Source organism: Tympanuchus pallidicinctus, unplaced genomic scaffold (assembly GCF_026119805.1).
Source record: "Tympanuchus pallidicinctus isolate F22 unplaced genomic scaffold, pur_lepc_1.0 scaffold7, whole genome shotgun sequence".
In the NCBI taxonomy this organism is placed as follows: Eukaryota; Metazoa; Chordata; class Aves; order Galliformes; family Phasianidae; genus Tympanuchus; species Tympanuchus pallidicinctus.
Genome location: NW_026294791.1, coordinates 19,723,172 through 19,745,315, shown reverse-complemented (window position 1 = coordinate 19,745,315; position 22,144 = coordinate 19,723,172). Strand labels below are relative to the sequence as shown.

Sequence of the window (22,144 nt, the reverse complement as noted above, 5' to 3'; positions counted from 1 at the left end):
ATACCGTTTTCGAAGTGTTGATGTCTCTGTTTATACATATGCTAACTTGGAGGCTCTCTACAGACTGCACAAGAGATGCTTTTTTTTCCTCAATTGCATATTTTCTGGCAGAAAACATTTTAAGCATGATAATACCAAAAACCAGATTTCACTGGCCCAGTTGGTATAAACCTGCTTTCAGCTAATTAGGTTAAATGTTTTATATTTGTATTAGTATTGTATTAGTATTTTATTAATATTTGGAATGAGTGCATATTGAGCCAATAATGAGTGTTGTGCTCTGAACTGCTCTTCCTTGGATGTTGTTCTGTCTTCTGAGAGGTGCTTCATTATTGTCACACTGAAATTCAAGTGCTTTTTGTCTTTGGTGTAACTGAAGCATTCCAGACTTCATTTCTCTCCCTGTCCCCCAAGCATCAGATAAAAGACAAGATGTTAGAGATCACGATGATATTTGGGATTAGATAATATCACCCAAAACTCAGTGAAAGACCTCAAATTCAAAACACATAGTATGCATTTTGATGAGATAAATATTGCAAAATATTTCACATTTACATTTTGTTTTTTTTTTTTTTTTAAATGAAGATTTGCCACCTACATGTGGGTGGCATAAATTGAGAATCTGTAGAAGCCACAACCTGACTGATTTTAATGCATACAAAGGCAAGATTTATTAATTAGATTAGACAGCAGTTCATCAGTGCAAGCATACTGATGCTGGTGCCAAGTTAGTGGGAGTGCATGAGAACCTTTCTATTCAAATCGCAGAACAACTGTAGATTTCTTTATGTCTGTTTCAGCTGTGGAAGTGTTTCTTTGTTCAGTCAGAATAGACCACCTGTGCCTGTAGTAGTTTCTTACACATTAGGAAAAGGTGCTACTTGAAAACTTCACATGAGCAAAGCAATAATTGTACCTTCCTTTCCCCACTGTGGGACTGGTTCAGAAGTGTAGAACGTGAACAGGAGAATCTGTTTTGATACTCTCCTGTTCATAGCTTTACAGTAGGTTTGTTAGCATGAGTTGGTTTTTAAGACCTACAAGCTGCTTTACCTTTCTATACTGAAGTCAGAATGGGGAGAGATGAGGGATAAGATTCAGGAGGAGGGCAGTGGAGTACAGAAAGCCTTTGCTTGAGAACTCACTGCTGAGACCTGCAAAGCCACCCATTTCTGTCCTTCGTGCTTGGCTCTTAGTACTGCCTCATGCTGTCTGTCCTTGCTCCAGGCTTATCCATAATGAGCTCAACCTGCGTCAATGTTTCTACTTTATACTCTCATCACATAATTTTTAAATTTGTTTTCCCTTTATAGTTACTGTTAGCTCTTCATCACTGCCATGTCTCCTTCACCACCTTCATGCTTAGCTCCTCTCATCTCTTTGCTTTGAAGGCTGCTGTATGTCCATCTCTCAAGTGGTTTTTGGGCCTCCTGTTTCTGCATTTCAGGTTAGTTTTCCCAATCTTGTTTTGTCTCTTACTTTTGACCAGGAGACTGGTCCTGTTATTCTTGTGCTTATTTAAATATTCCTTCAAAATTTTCTGCCTACCTGATAAGTACTCACTACATGCAAGAGAAGAATTAGAACTAGATTGGAAATCCTGCACTTCAGCTTCCTCTCTTCTTGTACATCTGTTAGAATTTGAATATGATGTGGTCTTTTATCATTTCAGTCATATTAGAAGGAATTTTGAAGTGTGGTTTTGTTTGCTTCCTCTTGCATCTGATTGAGAGTATATTTTATATGCTGAATAGCTCAGTAAACTAAGAGCATTGGTCTGTGTTGTCTGGCAGTAGCAAACCTCTGAAAAGGAAAGAATTCTTAGCACTGATAGTTTGATAAAATTTTTTCCTCTGTCTGAAATGGAGATTAAAACAAACAAACAAACAAAAAAACTAGAGTAGTAGAGAAATAACTTAAATCTTCAAGGGCAAGAAATTGTTCAGTAAAATAATTCTACAAATTTAAAATTTGCATGCAATTAAACATTTTTGAATTTATTAGAACTGGCTCAAAAATGTCTTGATTCTGAGCTTTAGATCTTTATTACAGGTGTTTTGTCTTAATTTTTTTTAGAAAAGTTGACATTAGGAATAAGTCTGGTAGAGCGATAGAGGGATGTAAAGGAGGCCATCTGTGTACCATTTTCTGTACATACATGATTAGTGCATGGATTTGAGTACTGCTGTGACCTCTCAACAGGTCAGAAACCTGGGCTTGAATCAGATTTACTTTTCCCTGAGATTCTCAGAGTTCACTTATCAAATTCTACAGTAAAATTGAGTTCAGATCAGAGAATATTGAATCAGAGATGACAATAAAGCTTTTTACTTCTACTCAAATACATACTTAAAATGTGACTGAAAACTACTACTGGTGTTTGAATACAGAAAGCAAGACTTGAGTCACAAAAGAGAGGGCAGTAAGAGGTACCTGAGTAATGGAGCTTCTTAGAAGCCCTGATGAGGTATTCTAGAACCTGCTCAAGTTCTTTCCCGAGAAAATGCTGTTCAGAAATAGCATGTCTTCATCCAGGCACAGCTTTGGGCTAAAGAGAGGGAGCTGGAGTATGCTTTTAAGCCAGTCAGGCCTTCATTGTATGGTGCTGTATGTGTGCATGTTGGCAGAGTCAGGTAGTGCTGGTGGTCTGAGCTGCGTGTGGGTTATGAAGGGAAAAAGGCTTATAGAGGAGGTGGGGATAAAAAGGGATTTGGAGTATATCTGAAAGTTAGCACTGTAATGCCTTCTGTAAGTATAAAACTTGGGTGGCATGAAGTCCTGCTACAGGGCTGCTGTGGTGGTGCAACTCATTTAAATTCAGTCATTGCAAGCAGAAGGCAGCAGCTGAGCTGCTCAGTCCTGATGTTATGGAGCACAAAGCACCCGGGCTCTTCTCACTCTGCAGTGAATGTGCTCTGCCTGGCAGCTGCTGCCCATGCAGGCTGGCATTTTGTGTGTGGCTCTTCTTGCTGCTCTCTGGTGGGAAATACTGGGACAGCGTAGGGAGACCGGAGGAGCACTTGAGGATGTTGTTGATTTTGTGTGCTTTCAGTAATGTGCTAGTCTCTGCTTAGTTCATGGTAAAACACGGAGTGTGTAAGCTTATAATAACTGTTTGTGCGGGACCTGATTTGGTTAACTCTTAAGTGGATGCTGATGCTTTGATTTCTCTTTTATAATTGGAGCACCTGTGTCCAGACATATAGCCAGATACTGGGAGTCTTCAGCTCTTAATGCTGAGGTGGATGGAGAGGCATGGAGGCAGGCCAACTGGGAATGGTTTGGACTCTTCTGGTTATGTCTGAGAAAGGAGGGGAGTGAATAAGAGTTAGTAAGCTTTCTTTCTCCTTAAATATATTTTTTCTGGCTGGATGAAAGGTGCTTTATCACATTGCTTGTACAAAGCAATATAAAACATGTACTTATTTTTCTGGGTGATTTCCCCAAAATGCTATGTGATGACGAATCCTGGAGCTGATTGAGAGAAAGCAGGTATTACCACAGACATCTGAGAGATGAGATTTCACTGTGTTTCAATAGTGTTAACTTGTGTGGAAGTTGATCTGCTTTCTATGCTAAGTAAGAAGATTGCTTTGGAAACGCTTCTCCTGTTGTAAAGAAAAAAAAAGCCTTATTAATAATAAATAGTAATTAGTAGATGAAGATACTCAGCTTACTATAACAATATTAGGTCTTGCTCTGCTATTTGCGCGCATGTTGAAAGCAATTTGACACAGTTTGTTTGCTGCAATAGGTACACTGTGAAACTATTTTGTTTTTCCTCTCGATGCATGTTTACAAGTGCAGACCTCTGGCTATACAGGGAAGTTTGTGTTCTGATGGTAGGTAGAATGTTAGAAGCTAAGTCAGCATCTTCCAAGTGTTGTGAGTTGGTACAGTGGTATCAGAGCTGCTTGGCTTGTAGAAAAGAATTGGTCTGACAGTGTGCCTCAGTCTTCACGATGGCTTCAAATTGATCCATGTTAGTTTATTTGACAGAAGAAATGCTTAAAGCAAAAATCTCACTATGAAGCTTCTCATAGCCTTAGGAGCCTTGAACTGGGCAGTGAGTTCCTTCAGCAGCCTTTTCTTCCCTTGCCTACCCTGTTTGTGTATCAACTGTAGTAGTTGAAGTCTGCCCTGAGAGCTCTCGCTGGGGCTGCTGTAGGCAGTGAGAAATTAGGGTGTCTTGAGAATCAAAATCCACCAACAGGTAGCACTTCTGTTGCAGCAGCCAGGCCTATTATGTGTGTAATACTAAATGTTGTCTGAGAAAACTACCTTCAGCTACAGCAAGAAACAAACAATCTTAATAGAGGTAACAAAGATTCATGGGATAAACTTGTCTGATAATATTTTTGTTCCTTTGTTTCTTTTTTTTTTTTTTTCCCTCAAACTACTATTGAGGGAATAGTGACTCTTTTCAATTTATTTCAGTTGCTTTTCAGGTTTAGTTTCATTTTTCTTATCTTGATTCCTAATTTTTGAGATTAGATTTCTCATTTCAAACCCTGTCAGAGGCTGACAATATTAATTGTTCTGGACTGAGATTTCACCCTTCGTCCCTTGCTTTACCCTTCCTCCTTCAACCTTTTGTTTCTTGAAAACTTGATATTTACTCTGTTTCAGTCATTTTCTTTAACATCCACTGGCCTGTGTACCTTTTAACTGATTTTTCTTTCAGGTTTTCAATTTGATGTAAAAAATGGAGAAGGGAGAAGCATAACTCATTTTAGAGTGCTGCTGGACACGGAATATACTTGAAAATGTTGAATTTCAACTTGTGCTTGTAGTTAAGTCTGTGAATTTTGTTGCTGATATGAAGTAAAATTTAAATAATTGAATTTTTTTCCTGGGCACATGACCCATGAAAATGTAACTTTTTAATTCCTGCGAACATTGTCTCTCAGTAAGACCTTTGTACCTATGACAATGCCTCTAGTAGAGTATTAAGCACTTGATTTCACTTAAGGTTTGTTTCATGTTGTGTGTTAGTCAATCAAAAGCAGGGTTCTTACACAAGGTTGTTTGATTGCCATGTCTTTTTCCACTTGTATCTCACAGAAATGACTTTGTGCATCAACCACAGAAGATGTAGCTTTATGTCTGTAAAGCGTGTCTGTTTCTGTTGACTGTCTAAAACATTGAACAGTTTCAGAATTACTTATGGTGCGTTGTCTGGGTGCATCTGCTTGCCCTGAAGTTAATTTTGCTTTCATTCACTCAGAATTTTCTGCTGAGTGACTGCAGTGGGACTGAATTACACTGGATATGGTGTTTGGTGGACAATTTGTGTGGGACTAAAATGCCTGATTCATATCAAATACTTCATTGAACTCTTAGGTGTTCCATGCAGGATTGAAATTGACTTTAGGTAAAGCTTCAATATCCTGTTATAAATCCACGTTCAATCCAACTCACTTTCATGTAAGTGTAGGACAGAAACAAGAGGTGAAAGAGCTTAGGACAAGAGGACAGGGACAGAAGTCTCCATAGTCAGGAGCATTACTGAAATCTCGAGATGCATCTTAACATTAAATAAAACTACGTACTAGTATAATGATAGGTATCTGTGGTTTGCTCTTATTTATCACAGTATCTGCATCTAAGATGATTAGTCTGATTCCTATTGTGTACTTGAAAAGCCTATATAGTCAAGTGAAAACTGAAGAAAAACTCCTTATCTGAAGGATGTTAAATACATGAAAAACCTTGATAGAAATATTGCAAGAAAATCCCTCTCTACCTGAAGAGAAGTTATGTCGAGGTGGGGGTTGTCCTCTTCTACCGTGTAACTAGTGATAGAACTAGGGGGAATGACCTCAATTTGCACGAGGGGAGATTCAGGTTGGATGTTAAGAAACACTTCTCCACAGGAGTAGTCCGATGCTGGAGTAGGCTGCCCAGGGAGGTGATAGAGTTACTGACCCTGCAGGCATTCAAGAAACATTAGATGTTGTACTGAGGATGTGGCTTAGTGGGAGATATTGGTGGTAGGTGGATGGTTGGACTAGATGAACTTGGAGATCTTTTCCGACCTTGCTATGACAAGTTTTTGATCTTTCCTATTATCATTGTGTTCAAATATTTTTCTTTTGCTTTATATTCAAATACTTTTTTGTTTTACAATGTTAATAGGTGACTGGCTTGGGGAAAAAACATTGACCTAAATAGGCATATGTGGAAGATGAAATAATTACTTCCCTTAAACATCTTCTTTGTCTGTTATTTCTGTCTTCTAACTGACACTAAGGTCTCCAAGATCTTTCTGGCCTAATTTTGCTGTAGGCAGCATAAGGATGCTATCAGTGCGAAGGGTATGATAAGCCGGAGACTGACTGGCACAGAGGTTGCATTTTGTGGGTTGTCACCATTACATGCAAATTATTCAAACTTTTTTAAAAAATGGAAAAAAAAAAAAAAAAAAAAAAAAAAAAAAGGAATCCTTCTTTCCCTCGGTTGTGCAGTTCTGTGTTGGAAAGGTAGTGTTCATTTGAGGTGAAAGTTCTATCTATTTATAGATAATGTTAAAGTCTGCAAGCTGCTGCATGTTCAAGGGAACAGAACAGTGAATAAAATAAGCAAGTGAATTTATTTCTCTCCTTTTCTGATTTTTCAGAGTAAGGATCCTGCTAAAGGAGAACTGAGAACAAACATAATAAGAATGTAAACCTAGTTTCTTGTTTTCTTTCAGTGCAGTAAGTGTAATTTTGCTTGTCACCTGAATGAACAGACAATTAGAGATAGAAGCAAACCTTAGCACTTTTCAGGCTTCTATAAAGGTAGTTGACAGTTTTGCCATTCCTGCTGCAGGATGTCTTCCCAGGTATCTTTCATTGTTCAGTTTCAGAGACAACAAATTAAAGTGAGAATGGTAGAAGGTGTAAGTTAAGTGAGTTATGCTGACTTGTTTATCTTTCTGTAGCGAGGAGGGCAGGTGAGATGCTTTTGCTATGGACTGATTCATTCCCTTATCACTTCTGGTTGAGAAGTGATCTCCAGAATATGAGATTTGAAGATAACCAATGACTTTTTAAGTTATAATGCAAGTCTCTTTGCATCAGAGAGCAGCTTGCTCCCTTTGCACTGCTCTCTGTAGCAGGGGAATATTTTTCTTTTCCCTGCAGAGATTAAGAAGACAGAAAACATATTTTTACCCCAATAACTATTGCATACTGGAGTAAATTAAAGTGGGACTCGATACTATTCAGCAACCTCAGTTGAATTTGTGGTTAAAATGAATTCAGAAAAGAGAGAAGTATGGCAGTGCATGGTTTGCTTAAGACGGGAAGAGAAAGACCTTCCTCTGCTTTTAACAGAAGAGAGGAAGAAATTGCGGAGTCCATTGCAGAGTCTCCTTTTAACATCTTTCTTACTGATATCAAGGTTGATTGGTTTAAAAATAAAAGTGAAATAATACAGTGGGAGTGCAGAAACCACATATCACTTAAACTCTAGGATGCATACCTAAAGCGGCATTTGTTTAAGGTGCAATCAATAATGAATGCAAAAGCATTTGTTTCTTTCTCAAACATGTTTGTGCAAATATGGATCATCCAAGGTCACGCACACAAAAATGTGTACAGAGTGTACAAACACCTTAGCTGGCGTTTGCGGTTTAGAGAATTTGCTTGTTTTCAGGAAAGAAAAAATAGTCTTTTGGAGTCTGTTAAAGGACAATGGCAAAAGAAATGTGGTTTTGGAAGACAGAAAGCATTAATGTCTGGCCATGTATTTATTTTTTCCGTGTGGTACTAACTGAACACCTTGGAAAATCCTGCTGCTAGTCATTAAGAGTGAAAAATGGGTGTTTACATGTAAGAAGAGATTTGGACTATACAAAAAGATGCTATTTGAAGTACAGAACAAAATGATATTGTCCACAATTGTTTAGTGTTATGGCCCTTATAAAAAAAAGAGAAATATTGTGGTATTGTCAATAAGATGTTTAAAAGTCATATGAAGAGAGCGTTTGAACAAATGGGTCAATACCATTTGAAAGCACCAGCTATGAGTTATCATTATAAAGGCTTTTGTGAAGGGAACGGCAGCAATTCAACAGCAGGTATATTTTGGAGAATTGACCTGAGCACATACTTTCTAAAGCAAAACTTGAAAAATAACTGCATCAGAAAGGAGAACAAAATCCCATCTTATTCCACAGTTCTTATAGGGGCAGTATGCTTGAAGGCAGTCTGTGCACGCTATTTACCAGCTGCAGCATTTAAGTACTCAGTTTATGTTTATGTGGCACTTGAAGTGAGGCTGTCATTCTTGAAGCTACACCACCTAAGCAAAAGAAAAAAAGTCAACCCAAACCCCTTCAGGCATAGTGAGGCTCGAAGGTATTCATAGAACCAAAACCACAAGCAGCAGGCAGGAAGCAGCTGCTGAAGCTCCCTGCCCCCATTGCTTTCTTTGGTTAGTATCTCGGTCTTCTGGACAAAGCAAACCTAACATTAGCTGGAATATGCTGCTTGTGCAGTTTGCTTTTTCTCACTTCCTTGTAAGAGCAGAATTGTCTAGGGAAACTTTCATGCTTTTGGGCCACATTCTGTAGCCTTATCATGGACTGAAATTGCAAAATGAGATTTTAAGCACAGTTTTTGTATAGTAGCTATAGATATGTGTGCATAATTGGATACTGGTTATTAAAAACTTGCTCATTATATTCCTGATAATGAGATTGTCTGTTATGAATTCCTAGAGAGTGTTCAGTTTTGTTTCTTCTTTTGTTTTATCCTAAAACACGTTTTGTAGCTGTGTGTGCAGCCCCAGGCCCACTGTTCCCACTCAGGAGCTGGAGTGATCTGAGCTTTTGCTCCCTGCAAAAGGGATGAAACGTTCAAAATGTTCAGTGAGCTAAAAGGGTGGGAGATGGGCTTGGTTAGTGTGGGTTCCAGCCTGCCCTTTGATATTGCTGGAAGCTACATTTATACTTTTATTTTAAACACTGGTCCTGGAGAAAAGTACTGTAGGTACCTCACATCTGTAATTTAAGAATATGACACCAGATGTTGCTTAGCCTAACTTGGAGGTCTTCTGAGATACCGTAGCAGGAAATTAAATGCCTCTGTCTAGCGCTGCAACAAGATGTAAATATATGTAAATATGTAAATATACCTAGCCCTGCCCTTATGGGTAGGGTCAGATTTTCTGTCCTTGCAACTTCTACAGTGTTTTCTTAAACTGATCTCTTTGGCTCTGCTTGCCTTCTTTGTGCCAAGCCGCCTGCTTCACCTCTCCTTTTCACAGGGCTTTGGAGAAAATGTTGCATCTTCTATAGCTGTTGATTCTCCAGCACTTTTGAAGTCTCTCTAGTTTGCAACTCTGTACTTCGCTTATCTACAAAGAGGGAGAGACAACACCCAGGAGGGTTGTTTTTTGTCTTGGCTATTTCTTTTTTTTCCGTCATGAGAGAGAATTTCCTGTTACTTGCTTATCTCTGTAGACACTGGAGACACACTTGAAGAAAATGGATGAAGGATGAGCCTTCCCCAAAGCGATGCAACATGGTACCTATCCTCTGCCTGGGAGGGAAGGAGAAAATGTGCATGCCCTGATATCCATGTCTAAGCCACATACGTTCCCCCAACCAGCACAGCAGCATGATGGAGGTCTCTTCTTGCAGCTGGGAGTTGGGGCTGTTTTCAGAGGAAACATGCATGACTGCCAAGAACAGCTTTTAGAGCAGTTGTTTTACCTTTTCTCTACATAAGCACTTGTCACTTGGTTTCAAACTGTTTTTCAGAGTTGCTGGTGGGCTCCTGTCAATCACAATAACTTGGCTCAGGGTTGTGAATTTCTCTGCTGTGATTCACTGGGATAGTTTGGCTATTTGTTATTGAAATGCTAGTGCTAACATGAGATGGGAAAGGAGGACAATGTATTCCTCTGGTATATTTCTGGAGAATGTAGTTAAGGGGAAATGAGAGTTTGACAAGGACAAGAGACACTGAAACTGGGATAGCTGAAGATGATATCAGTGAGGAAATAGCATCCTATAGCTGGTCATCACCCCTGTAGAAATCAATGACTTCAATGTACTCTTCTGTACATCTAAAGTTTGTATTTCATAATTTGAATGAGATGGAAATTAATGCTATGTGAAGTTTTCTTTAATCAAAACCAGACATTTCTACACTTCTATACATGGAGGGTCTGGAAACTGTGGTGTTCCTAATGAGGTGCTGGTGAGAGTGCCAAGGCTGTAAAATTTCTTTTGCATGTTTGTGTCTGTATGACAGGTATCTCAGTGTATGCCATGGAAGTGTTTAGTAGTGGTGTATTTACAAAGCTGGGAGTTAAAACTAGCTTCTTGCTTTCAATGGCCTGTTAGAGGTGTGAAACTAGATTTACTTTTGGGCCATAAACATATCGGAGCTTTCATTTCTTCTGCCTTTTTGGAATACCCCTCGTTTCTCCATCCCTAGAGGATTGTGCTTTGATTAAAACTAAGCTGAACTAGCAGAGAATACCAACACAATGCTGGAACAAGTCAGATGGAGAGAAAATGTTCAAATTTACTTACTGATGCATGCAATACACTTAACACATCTAAGAAGCACGTTATGCCACGTAATCTCCCTGGAGTTGTCTGGCCAAGTGTCTTTTTTTTTTTTTTTTTTTTTTTAACATTTATCATCTAATTTAAATGTTAATGTAACAGTTCTTGGAGGTCTTTCGGTCCAAAAGCTAATCATAGATTCTTAGAATGGCTTGAATTGCAAGGGACCTTAAGTATCATCTAGCTCTGACTTCCCTGCCATGGGCAGGGTTGCCAACCACTTAATCAGGCACTAGATCAGGTTGCCCAGGGCCCCATCCAACCTGGCCTTGAAAAATGGTTATAGTAAAATACTAAAGGATGCACTCCCCCCTTCTGTGCTAAATGAAGTATTGATCCATGATTGTCCAGGGCCTGGTAAACTGCAGGTGGTTCCTCAGTGTAGCAAATGATAAACATTCTTTATTAACTTAAGCTATTGAGAATGTGCTTAAGTGTAGCAATTTGATCTTATCTCTGTGACAGATATGCAAAATGAAGTATTTTTGCTTTTCTATCTTCTATACCATGGGATGCATAAGTGAAAACAGCTTCACAGAAAAACTGCTTAGTATGAGGACATGAGTGGTAGGACTGGCTTGGAAGCTTCCTCAATATGATGCACTCAGTATGATACATGGACCTGGTTTAGTATCATCTAAGTAATTCAGAGTTTGCCAGCCATCTCCTAGAAAGATTCACTCTGAAGTTGATCTAGATTTTTGTTTTTCAGAATCTGCCTGCAAACTGTGGGGAAAGTGTTAATATTAAAGAGTACATACCTCAAGAACCTCTAACTTTTAGTAGTTCTTTTTTTAGGTCTCAGAAAAATCCTAATCCATTTTGTATTACTGGTTTTGTATTGCTGACATGTTTCGATGGGGAACACTTGCATAATAGTGTGTGGCATCTTTTTTTTTTTTGTATAACCTTATTGAGCAAGTGCCTTCATTATCAATAGAAATTTGAATGTGTTTTAGAGAAGTGATTCTTGAAGTCACAAAGGGTCAATATGCTGATACTGCATACAAAAGTGATGGATGTTCAGGCTTAGTCAAGCGTAGACAGAAAAACATTCTTTCTGAATAACAAACTACAGGTGGGCTTTCTTCTGAGGAACAAATGGCAGTTTTGTCATTTCTTTTGAGTTGGTGTTACCGAAATTTAGGCAGTCTTAGGCAGCTATGAGACTGTCTTCAGTGCATAGGCTTGGCCTGAAAGTAGTTACAACTTGTGAAGTAGTTAATAGGGAATCACTTGATAGAGAGCATGCTAGGCGTGTAGCTACAAATATCAGTTTTCTTTAAGTAAATGGAACGAAGGCTTGTCAGAGCCAAAGAGATCACCATCTACTCTCTGAATGATTAGTTTTCCTGTATAACTGAAGGTTTTTTTTTTCCATCCTCGAAACTTGATGTAGTAAAATTCTGTTTGGGAAGAAACCCAAATGCATGTTTCAAAACAGCATGTTAAAAAATAGGCTAAGGAAAACATTTTTCATTGGTAAATGTAACTGCTTTATTTCTGACTGTATCTATAGGCTAAATAATTTTCTTCAAGGGAGAGAGGACAACTAACTTTCCAACAAAATGTAGCACTCAAATACTAAACTGGATACCCAGATTTTGAAGACAAATCTTGAAATAGAATAAGGTGTTTATTAAAGTACTTCTAAAATGTATTTTGTCTGCTTTTGAATTATAGGATTTGTAAGTTGCTTTTTAAGAAACAAGATAAAGAATTGACTCCACCAAAATACTTAGTAAGGCTGATGCTAAATTCAGGCATCATGGCTATGGAAAGGAGTAAAATAGTCCTTCTAGTGTACTGCTGTGATAGGTGTGTGCAGGAATACTTGAGGTGATTGGCTGCAGGAGAGCATGGCAGCAGGAAATTACAAAATAACGTTTCGGCAAGGGATGTGAGAGTCCTTGCATAAACTGGAGAGTATGACCTACAACATAAGTCAAGTGAAACAATAATAAATACCAAGCCAAAAAAAATCTGCTGTTGGAGTAATTACTGAAGTAAGAAATTAATGGGCTGAGTGAGGCTGTAGCTCGACAGCTGTGCCTGAAACAAGGCTGAGGAGTAGTTTCCTTGACTGGGCCATGGGCCAAGGTACACTTCCTCTTGCAGGACCCTAATTTTGAATTTTATGCTGTGTTTTGCTGCATACTGAGAACCATGCTTGGATATTCATATCTTGGAGCGTGGCTGTCATGGTGACTTCTTTGATGTCACTTCTAAAGAACTGCTTAACCTTTGTGTGACAGAGTCAGTCAGTGGGAGGCAGCCACATTGAGCTGGGGGCTGGGAGGGATTCCTCTTGTGACTAGAAGACTCCTGCAAACACCTATCAGTTTCTGGTTCTTTGAGGGGGAGATGTACTGTTAGTGAACTTTGAAGCTTAACTAAGTGATTTGATGTAGTTGTTGCAGGATATTTCAGAATATAAAGCCTGCTTTTTAAATGGTATATTTTGCTAAGAACATAAATAGCACACATAGAATTTTACTCATTATCTAATTCTTGGTGCCTGTTTTGGGTACTACTGGATGTGCACAGGTGCAGAGTCCCTGGGGCTCTTTGTGTAGTTGTGTGTTGTAGAATAGTCCCAGCCATGAAATCTTTGTTGTTCTGGATTTTATACAAGCAAGAAGTGCTAATTTTGCACTTGAAAATGGGTTGGCTTAGGCAGGAGCATCTGTCTGAATGGAGGGTTTGAGGCCTTGCTCTGGGAGAGAACTGAAAATTCATCTAGTGTTAATGAGTAAAACAGGTTAAAGTCCCTCTGAATGCAATAAAAAAAAAAAAACACCCTAAAACAAACAAACAAAAAAACAATTTAAAAAAAACATGAAAAGCATTCAATTGGATCTTTTGAACATTCATGTGAGTGGTACGCTGTAATTTCGGACTTTTGGATTTCAGAATTGCACTGTATTATATCTGCCCCACAACAACTGTACTGGGCTTCAAAGTAGAGCTGCTTAGGAAACTCTTCTCTGGTAGTTTGTTGAAAGTCAGACATTTTACTGTGAATGGTTTGGTAATTTTAGTAAGATTTGGTAATTTGGTGAAATTCTGATAGTTTTTCTGACACCTCAGCCTGTTCATAATCAAAACGTTCCCCACAGACCCAGAAATAAGGGAACTCTGGAAAAAAAAAAATCTGTAGTGCATTAGTAGCAAAGAACTGAGATTTCATGTAGGATAAATGCAGAAGCCATACTTAGTGTTGAAAGCAAATTAATATATGTAGTGTTGAATTAGGCATAGTGTGTTGTCCAGAAGTGATAGGTTCATATATTTGTTTGTGTAAGCTGTGGCATGTGTCCTGACATTTTCTCCTAATTCTTTGGAGGGGGAGGGGAAGTAACCCAACAAAACTGCCCGAAAAAGCAACAATAAAAAACCCTTGGGTAGAAACCGTTATATTTCTAGTCAGAGTGCTGTTTTAAGTTGCACTATAATAGCAGTGATCAGTAGGCAAGCATCAAATTATATTTTTAAGTTGCAACTGCTTTCAGTTACGTATTTTATATCTTAAAAACATTGGGTCATTAGTGATCTTTGGTTCTTACCTATTTTGTTTTTGCATAGTCTAATAGCAGCCTCTGCCAAACGCAAACGCTTTCTCCTTTTGTAAGGCTTGTGTAAGCACACTTCATCACCTCCTTCTGGGGACCGCTGTATCTCTGCTGAGACACGGACAGCTGCTGTGATGATTGCTATTTTCTTCTTATCCACTGCTCAGATTTTGTTAGAATTCTGCTTGCTGTCTTCCTAGCATGTTAGTTTCTTCTTCATACAGAGCCAAAACTTTTCTGTTTTTTAGAAGAGCAGTGAAAATTACTGGTTGTCACCTTTTTTTTTTTTTCTAGTCACGGTTTCTTTTCTATGTGTATTTTCTCAGACATTTCTCTGGTTTCTTCACCTTTGCTTTTTTTTTTTTTTTTTTTTTTTTTTTTTTTTTTTTTTTATAAAGTGGATTTCACATTGGTTTCTGAAAAAATGCATTCTCTTAAATTCCAAATCTTGCTTTTGTGTGCATATTAGTTGCAAAATAAACACTGTCAGTACAATTTGGCAATAGCATTTGCTCATTATCTTCCTAAAACTCATACTTCTTGTCCAGATTGTTTCATGTTATCTTGAAAGAAGCCATAGCTAGGTACAAAGAGAAAGCTATATGGCTATTGGTATTGATTACACCAGGTAATTGAGAATCCCTTTAGGAGAAGGATTTGCGTGGACTGGTGAAGCTGTTTGAAGATGATGTATTATGTGCCAGGAAATAACATGTTGAAACAGGAGAGGGAGATTTAGTTCAACAGACTTGTCCTCCACTTTTTCAATAATCATTAAACTTCTTTTCCTGTTATTTTGCCAGTCAATATTCACCCATCTGTCAGGACAGATCACTTTGCTAGCTATCGAATTTTTGACTGACTTCCTGTAGATCCTTGTCTCGTACGGTTCAGCAGCCTTTGTCCAGTTCTGCACTGAAGTTCTCAGATTTGTGGAGATGGGTGATTCTTTTGGTATATAAGCCACAACTCACCTTGTTTCAAATAAGAACTTGTAAGTTTTTTTTTTTCCTTTTGACCTCTTGAATAATGTAAAAAAAAGTTAATTAACATTCTTAATCACTTTATTTGCAGCTTTCAAGTTCCTTTTTTTCCTAGGGTGAATGTATTGCAGTGCTCCTGTTCTTGGAGAATTAATGTGGTGTCATGTTTGATTATGTACACAGAGTATTTCTTTTTTTAGGAGGATCATTGCTGTACAGTAAAATCAGATTTTCTGTTGTGTGAGTTTTCCAAACACCTTAAATGAGCCCTAAATATTTTGTCTGCTGGAGTGGCATAACTTTCAGTTCATTTTTGAATTTTGTTCTTTACAGCTGAAACTTGATTCACTTTGGAAGTTTTTTTTTTTACTTCAATTTAGGCTCTGTATTTGGCGGTTATTCTGTGCTGTTTTTACTTTGTCATTTTCCTGTGTGAACATGTCATTATCATTCCTCTGAGAGAGGTACTTTAACTCCATACTCTTTATGATCAGGCTAATCTTGTAATTATAGCTTCAATAACTTCATTCACAAATGTTCATGGAACACCCACTGCTATACCTGAATTTTAATACCACTGGTACAAGCCTTCGAGGGAGATTTGACTTGAATTTAATCTGTGTTTTGAGTTCTAGTAAGGCAACCTGAAATATCTGGGATATTCAGAGAGCTGGGATGTTCTACTGGGTGTCGTTTTGGCAGCTTTTCTCTCACGAGCAAATGAAACTTGATAGTGCTCAGAAAAGGAGAAACTATTTGTAACATAGAGGACGTGCTAGGTAGAGTGTGAGCTGTTCTCTTATTACATCTGACAGCAAAATGACTCTTTATATATGACCAGACATCCTCCTCTATCCTCTCTTAAGTTCTTTTCTCTTCTGTATAACCTTGAGCACTTATGGGAAGTATTTTCGTAGAATGAGATCACTCATACTACTGAAATCTTCTAAAAATAAACAGAGCTTATGGACTCAAATGTGTAGCTTAATTTCCTGTTTAGCTAATAGAAATCTTTCCTTTTCAAGTGAGTCCTGGAAGAGGCTCTTCCACTTGTTGTTTGGCTCCCTCTTCTGGTCAGCCTTTGCTCAAATGAAATATTTCTGTAGACGAATAAAACAAAACCAAACCAAAAACCTCCAGAGCAGTCTGCAAGGCTGATACAATTTATGTGCATGCTTAAAACTATCACATGATTTGGTTCTAAATCTACTTAATTTTATTTTAACTAGTTCTGAGACTTGTAAATAAACAATTTCCCTTTGTTTCTTTGCGTTTCCATCACTTCTGTCAGTCTGCAAGCACTGAAGATCACGTTGAGGGCAATCTGTGCAAGTACACATTGCACAGTATTTGGCACAGCCAGATTCTGTGTCACTTTGTATCATATGCTGTGATTAGAAGATAGAGCTTTTATGCTACTATTCTGCAACTAATCATGGTTCATTTCTTTTTCTCCAGGTGATAGAAACACTCTCAAAACTTTCCCGCACTCCTATTGCAATTGGCACAGGAATAAGGTACGTTATTGGCCTAGTAAATGGTGTGAATAATGCCTCCTGCCTGGTCCCCCTTGAAAATGCTGGTGAGGGCCATGTAGGTAGACATGAAATTTTTCTTATCAGACGTTTGTATGACCTGGCAGAAGGAGAAGTCTGTCTTGCAGTTTATTTGGAAATTGATTCTAAAGGGAATCCTCTGTTTCTGGTACATTTACTGAAGTGCCCGAAGCCTTCTTGTGCTGAAACGTGGAAGTGAACAATGAGTAGTTAGCATTATGGAATGTTTGTGAAAATCATAACATAGATCGTAAATCCGACAACTGATCAATATGAAGAACAGATTTTCTCCTATTTCTGTTTTCTAGAAGTAAGCAAAACTGCCAAATTGGTGAGATTTTTGTTGTAAAAAAGAAACAAACAAAACCCAAAACTCAAAAATCAAACCAACTGAAAAACGAACCCAGTAGATCAGTCAAACCTAACTTTGTGAACCTCTTGTGTGCAGTTAACAAAATACGCAAGAGGAGGTGAAAAATCACATACTTCAGCTTTGAAATTCTCCACTTTCTTTGTTAATTCAGCAGTTTTGCATGAATGGATGTTAAAACAAAACAACGTAGGAACCCAAAACAAACCAAAGAACCTTCTCAGTCCTGTAATCCATGTCCTGTGCTGAAAAATCATACTCCACTGTAAAAGATGACAATAATGTCTATTAGTGGGGTTTTTATGAAATATCAAGTCATATGTACCAACCTAGATATAAATGTTACTGCTTATCAAGTAAGGAAGGGAACATAAAACATTTTAACATTAGTGAACTGAGTTATCTGTATGAAAACTTCAGAAGCCAAACCAAAATGACTTTGCAACTGTACAAATTCATAATATTTTTCTTTCTACAGGCCCTTCCCTACAGAAGAAAGCGTTGATGATGAAGATGTCTACAAATGTCTCCCTGATTTGATAGAGTATGTTGTAAACCTAGAGTTAAATGAAAGATTTTGGTTTTCAGTCACACACTACTATATATATGATGATTTTATTGAAGAAGGAGATATTAGTTTGATTTCTTTATTTGGTTTGCAATTATGGTGACCAGAGAGAATAATGTTACGAAGGCTTATCTGAAGATTGCAATATATTTATATATTTAAAGAAACATGTTTTCTAAAGGGTACTGATGATGAAGTGAATAATGAATGCACTGATGAATTATCTTTCTGAACAATGGGAATACATTCAGAGAAATATGGTATCAGTTTTAAGGAACTCAAGGAAATTGTCGTAGTCTTGCAAAGAAAATGCGCTGAAATTCTTTGTATAGATGCATTTACATTTTTGGGTAAGTGTTTGAAGGATTATTAATTATTGCAAATTTTTGTGTTGACTTTGAGGCAGAGATAGAATAGACATGAAAACACTGTATAATGGTAGTTTAGACATTTCCAGATCTCTTAGGAATCATGCTGGATAAGAGCTAGGGTCAGAGCGCGTTGTCTCAAAGATTAAATTACACCAATGTTTGGTTCACTGGCCTTTATCCTGCTTTCTTTGCCTGTAGGCCTCTTGCTCTGGTGTATCTGCTGTTCATACCATGGATTTTTTTTTTCTTCTTTTTTTGTCTATAGAGAAGGAAAAATCCTACAGTGGAGTTTACAGTGTACTTCCTGGGTTCATGCAGACAGTTCGCTTTCTAAAATAATTGTCCCTTTTAATTGTAGTCATGTACCTGACTGGATTGATTCTCTTTTTTTTTAAAAAAAATTTTCACTCTGAACGATTTCAGAGTTTCCTACAACAAAATCCTCCAAATAATAAGCAAACTTGAGCAAGTCTTTGTATTATTATGGCCAAACTACTTTAATTATGTTTTTGGCTGTTTTGTAGATGAAATTTAAGAAATGTGGGTGCAAGAGGTTTTGTATGGACTATGTACAGTCTTAGTGTGAATTAAGCAAAACTCCTACAGGACTGACTTTAATGAAGTTAAATTACTTGAGGGTAGAGTTGAGCATAGACTTTATGTGGAGCTAATTATGTTGTCTGCATAAAGGACATCTCTTTTGTGTTGTTTTCAATTTTTTTTCTTTTAATATCTGATTTTAAATTGGAAAGTGCACTTTATTATTTTGGGTAGCTGAAGGTCGCTTATCGTATGGAGGTACAGACTCTTAGCTGCTTGCTCTGCAGTATTCTCTGTATTTTACCTCCAGATAATTTTTTGTTTAGGCAGAAAGGAAGCCTGAGCCACTGTCCTGCATTGCAGTGGGATGCCAGGCAGTCAGAAAGGGCAGCTACCCTGCCTCTGTGTGTGGTGGGAAAAGGGATGAAGAGAGTGGGTCCTGACAGAACTGTCCTGACAAGCTGCTTTTCATGCCTCGCTGATTTTATGTGGTTGTAAACTCATTCAGTCTTCAGTATTGTTTTTGTTTCATGCAATCATATTTTAAATCTATTGAGGAAAGACAATTAGTGAGCTTAATTTTCCTTTATGGATTCTCTTCGCTAGATACTTCTATTAATTAATCTTTGTTTACTGCAGCAATTTTTTCCCATAAGAAATGCTCCTTTGCAGAGCTGGAATTGTAATTTGCCTGTGCTACACAGGTTTTTTAAAAATTCTTGTTTTTCCTTTCAGTGAAACTGGTGTTGATGAAGATGAGGAGCTGTATGATTGTGTCTATGGGGAAGATGAAGGTGGGGAGGTTTATGAAGACCTAATGAAAGATGAAGCAGCACAGCAACCTGTATGTTTTCTAATTCCGAACATTTTGCACAGTAGTGATTCTTTATTTAACATCTGTGAAATTACCTCTTTATAGGTAGTTTCACCGAAACTTCACTTGGACTTAATTGCATGTGGATCTGTTGTGTGCAGTGCGTTATCTCCTGCTTTGTGGTCGCTTTTGGCAAAGGGTTGAACAATTATCTGTGGTAATATTTTGAAAGAAATGTAGTTTATTTAACTGAAATATAAGATCACTTAAAAAAAAAAAAAAAAATAAATTAGAATGTAATAATGTGAAGCCTTCTTTCTTCTGCCATAATTTGGACAATTGATATTCAAAATGACAAACATGAAGTTGTTGCTTGAAGAAGTGGAAAATTGTTAAGACTTTCGTCTTATTTTTTGAATTAGTGTAGATTTCCAATACAAGTATAAAAGGTACCTGATGTGATTTGTTTTTTTGCTTTTGCAGTTACCACTGTTTGAAAACAAACAAACATAAACAACGACTCAAACAAACCAACCAAAATCCTCTGGAAAGCGTACTGATTTGTTTTAATCTTTATAACTCTATAGGTTCAACTATAAATGTTTTAAAGTCTGTTTTTCTGCTAATACAGTATTCTTCAGTGAGTACGCATAAAATCAAAATGAAATGTGCGCTGTTACTTTTTAGCTTCTTGCTTGTTTTTGTTTAATGACAAAATGTTAAACCTGAATAAAATTTGAGAAGAAAAAACTTCTTATCTAATCAAGCCACATTCAGTTTCAAGTAGGTTATTTTAGAGATGCAACTGAATTGCAGGGATTATTTACTATAATTTTACTTTCATTTTATGCTGAAGCTCAAAAGATTTGGAATTAACATAAAGGAGATGTGGGTGTTTTTTCTACTGTGTAGTTGGTAGTCTGACAGTTGTTAGTAAACTTTGCCTGATTCTTTTTTTCTGAGTGCAATTTTCTGAGTTCTATTCTTGCCTATCTGCCTTTCTTGTAAATGATTAATAGAGAGTTTAGATTTTACATGCTGTAAAATGCATCTTAGCCTAGATAATTCAGATTGAACAGACTGTTTCTAATAGAAAGTAAATGAAACGTGAAAACCTAATACAGCTAACTATTTCTTCCTCAACATATAATGAATGGTGACGTTACAATTGCTTTGTTCAGGCAGCTTTCTTGAATGTGATAATTATTTCTGCTTTGTGATAATTTCATGTCAGGTTTATAAATGCACTGTGTGCTAATATGATTATTTAACACAGTTCTTTCATTTGAATACTTCTACAAGAACTTACAAGTAAAAAAGATTAGCACAGGACAACTTTCGTGCAGATATTCAGAAGAACCTAATGCTTTTAAGAGTCTCTAATAGCAGCCAAAATGTTTTACATCTCCCTCACCCTTATCATGATCATCTTGCAAAGTAAACAATTCCACTAAGTTTTCTCTCAGTTGATGACCTTCAGATGCAATTTTCCTCACTAGTACTGTTATTTACTCATTATTATTTTCTCTTCTCCTTTTGTTTACTGCACCCAAATTCAAAAACTCTGTGATGTGAATATGAAACTGATGTGCTAAATGCTGTCAAAAGTGCTTGTGGGAATGATCTATTTGGGTTAGATGAGCACAAGACTGAATTCAGTTATTTTACATGGAATCCCAGGATTTTGTTTGCATTACTCACATCACTTGATGAACAAGTACCCATGTTCTGCAAGTGGTTATGCACTCTATTGAATGCAACGTTTGTGCTGATGTAAATATTACAAGACTAAATGTGAAAAAATAGCTAAAGCCTAAGTAATGTCAATTAATCTAAATTGAGATTAAATATAGTTAATGCTGACAGAATTTAGGAATAAGTGATAGATTTTTCAGACGGGGCTGAGTATTAGAATGCTCACCAAGTATGTTTCCGCTTATGAAAGACAGCTTTTATATACTTCTCCCAAATGGTTACTTCTGTCTCCAGCTGGTCAATAAAGCACTCCATTGCTTGGTGTGGGGGAAAACTAATAATTGCACAACTTAGAATTTAAAGAGAAATTTCAGAAGTTGGAACACCTGGTAGAAAAGTGAGGAGCATATTCAAGTTGCAGGAATTGCTTGTAGAATCATACAGAGATAAACAGAGTAGGGAAAAGGAGATAAGGTGATGAAGATAGAGTGATGAAGCTCTATGTATCTATATGATTTGCAGCTTTCACCTAGTTTGCATACATTTCCTATTCTTCACCTGTGGCTGAGCCATCCCAAGAACAGTATGTGTGTGTGGCTCATGGTCAGTTTAAATGTGGTTAGCGATGTGCTGTGTTATATTTATGAGATGTGGATGTGACTGATAGTGGAGAAGGGAGTGAACTCAGTATAACCTTGGCCATACCAAGAGCTAAATTTTAAAATTTCAGTCTAGAAGCATTGCTACTGCTGTAAGCGAAAAAAAGATTTATGCTTAAAAGTTAAGTCATTTTCTGAATGCATATAGTACTATAGTACCAGGTTGCTAAATTCTTCCTGATTCTGTCTGTAAGCAGTGATGGCTGGTCATAAGGTCTGTTTTGTACATAATGCGAATCACCTACACAGATTGAGAAATGTAAGCTATGGTCCAGAAGGCCTTAGGAAAGTGTTACAGACTGGTAATTAGGCTTTAGAAAGGATGTCATGTTATTGGTGCTCGTTATGCAATTGCTTATTGGTGTTTTCAGAGAAAACATTTTAGGTCAGTAATCACTTTTAATTGTGAGAGCTTAGCTGGTTTTTGTGTCAGATCTCCCAGATAC

The 22,144-nt window shown here is 37.4% G+C and overlaps 1 protein-coding gene across 5 annotated transcripts in view; it reads left to right on the top strand.

Annotated features, from left to right (window-relative positions):
* VAV3 (vav guanine nucleotide exchange factor 3) overlaps positions 1-22,144 on the top strand; it is a 181,495-nt gene that overhangs the window by 66,755 nt on the left and 92,596 nt on the right. For all 5 annotated transcript variants that reach the window (XM_052667005.1, XM_052667004.1, XM_052667006.1 and 2 more), the window contains 3 exons: positions 16,584-16,642; positions 17,530-17,595; positions 19,266-19,374. In XM_052667005.1, the coding sequence (XP_052522965.1) occupies positions 16,584-16,642; positions 17,530-17,595; positions 19,266-19,374 (234 nt within the window). The remainder of the gene's footprint in view (positions 1-16,583; positions 16,643-17,529; positions 17,596-19,265; positions 19,375-22,144) is intronic.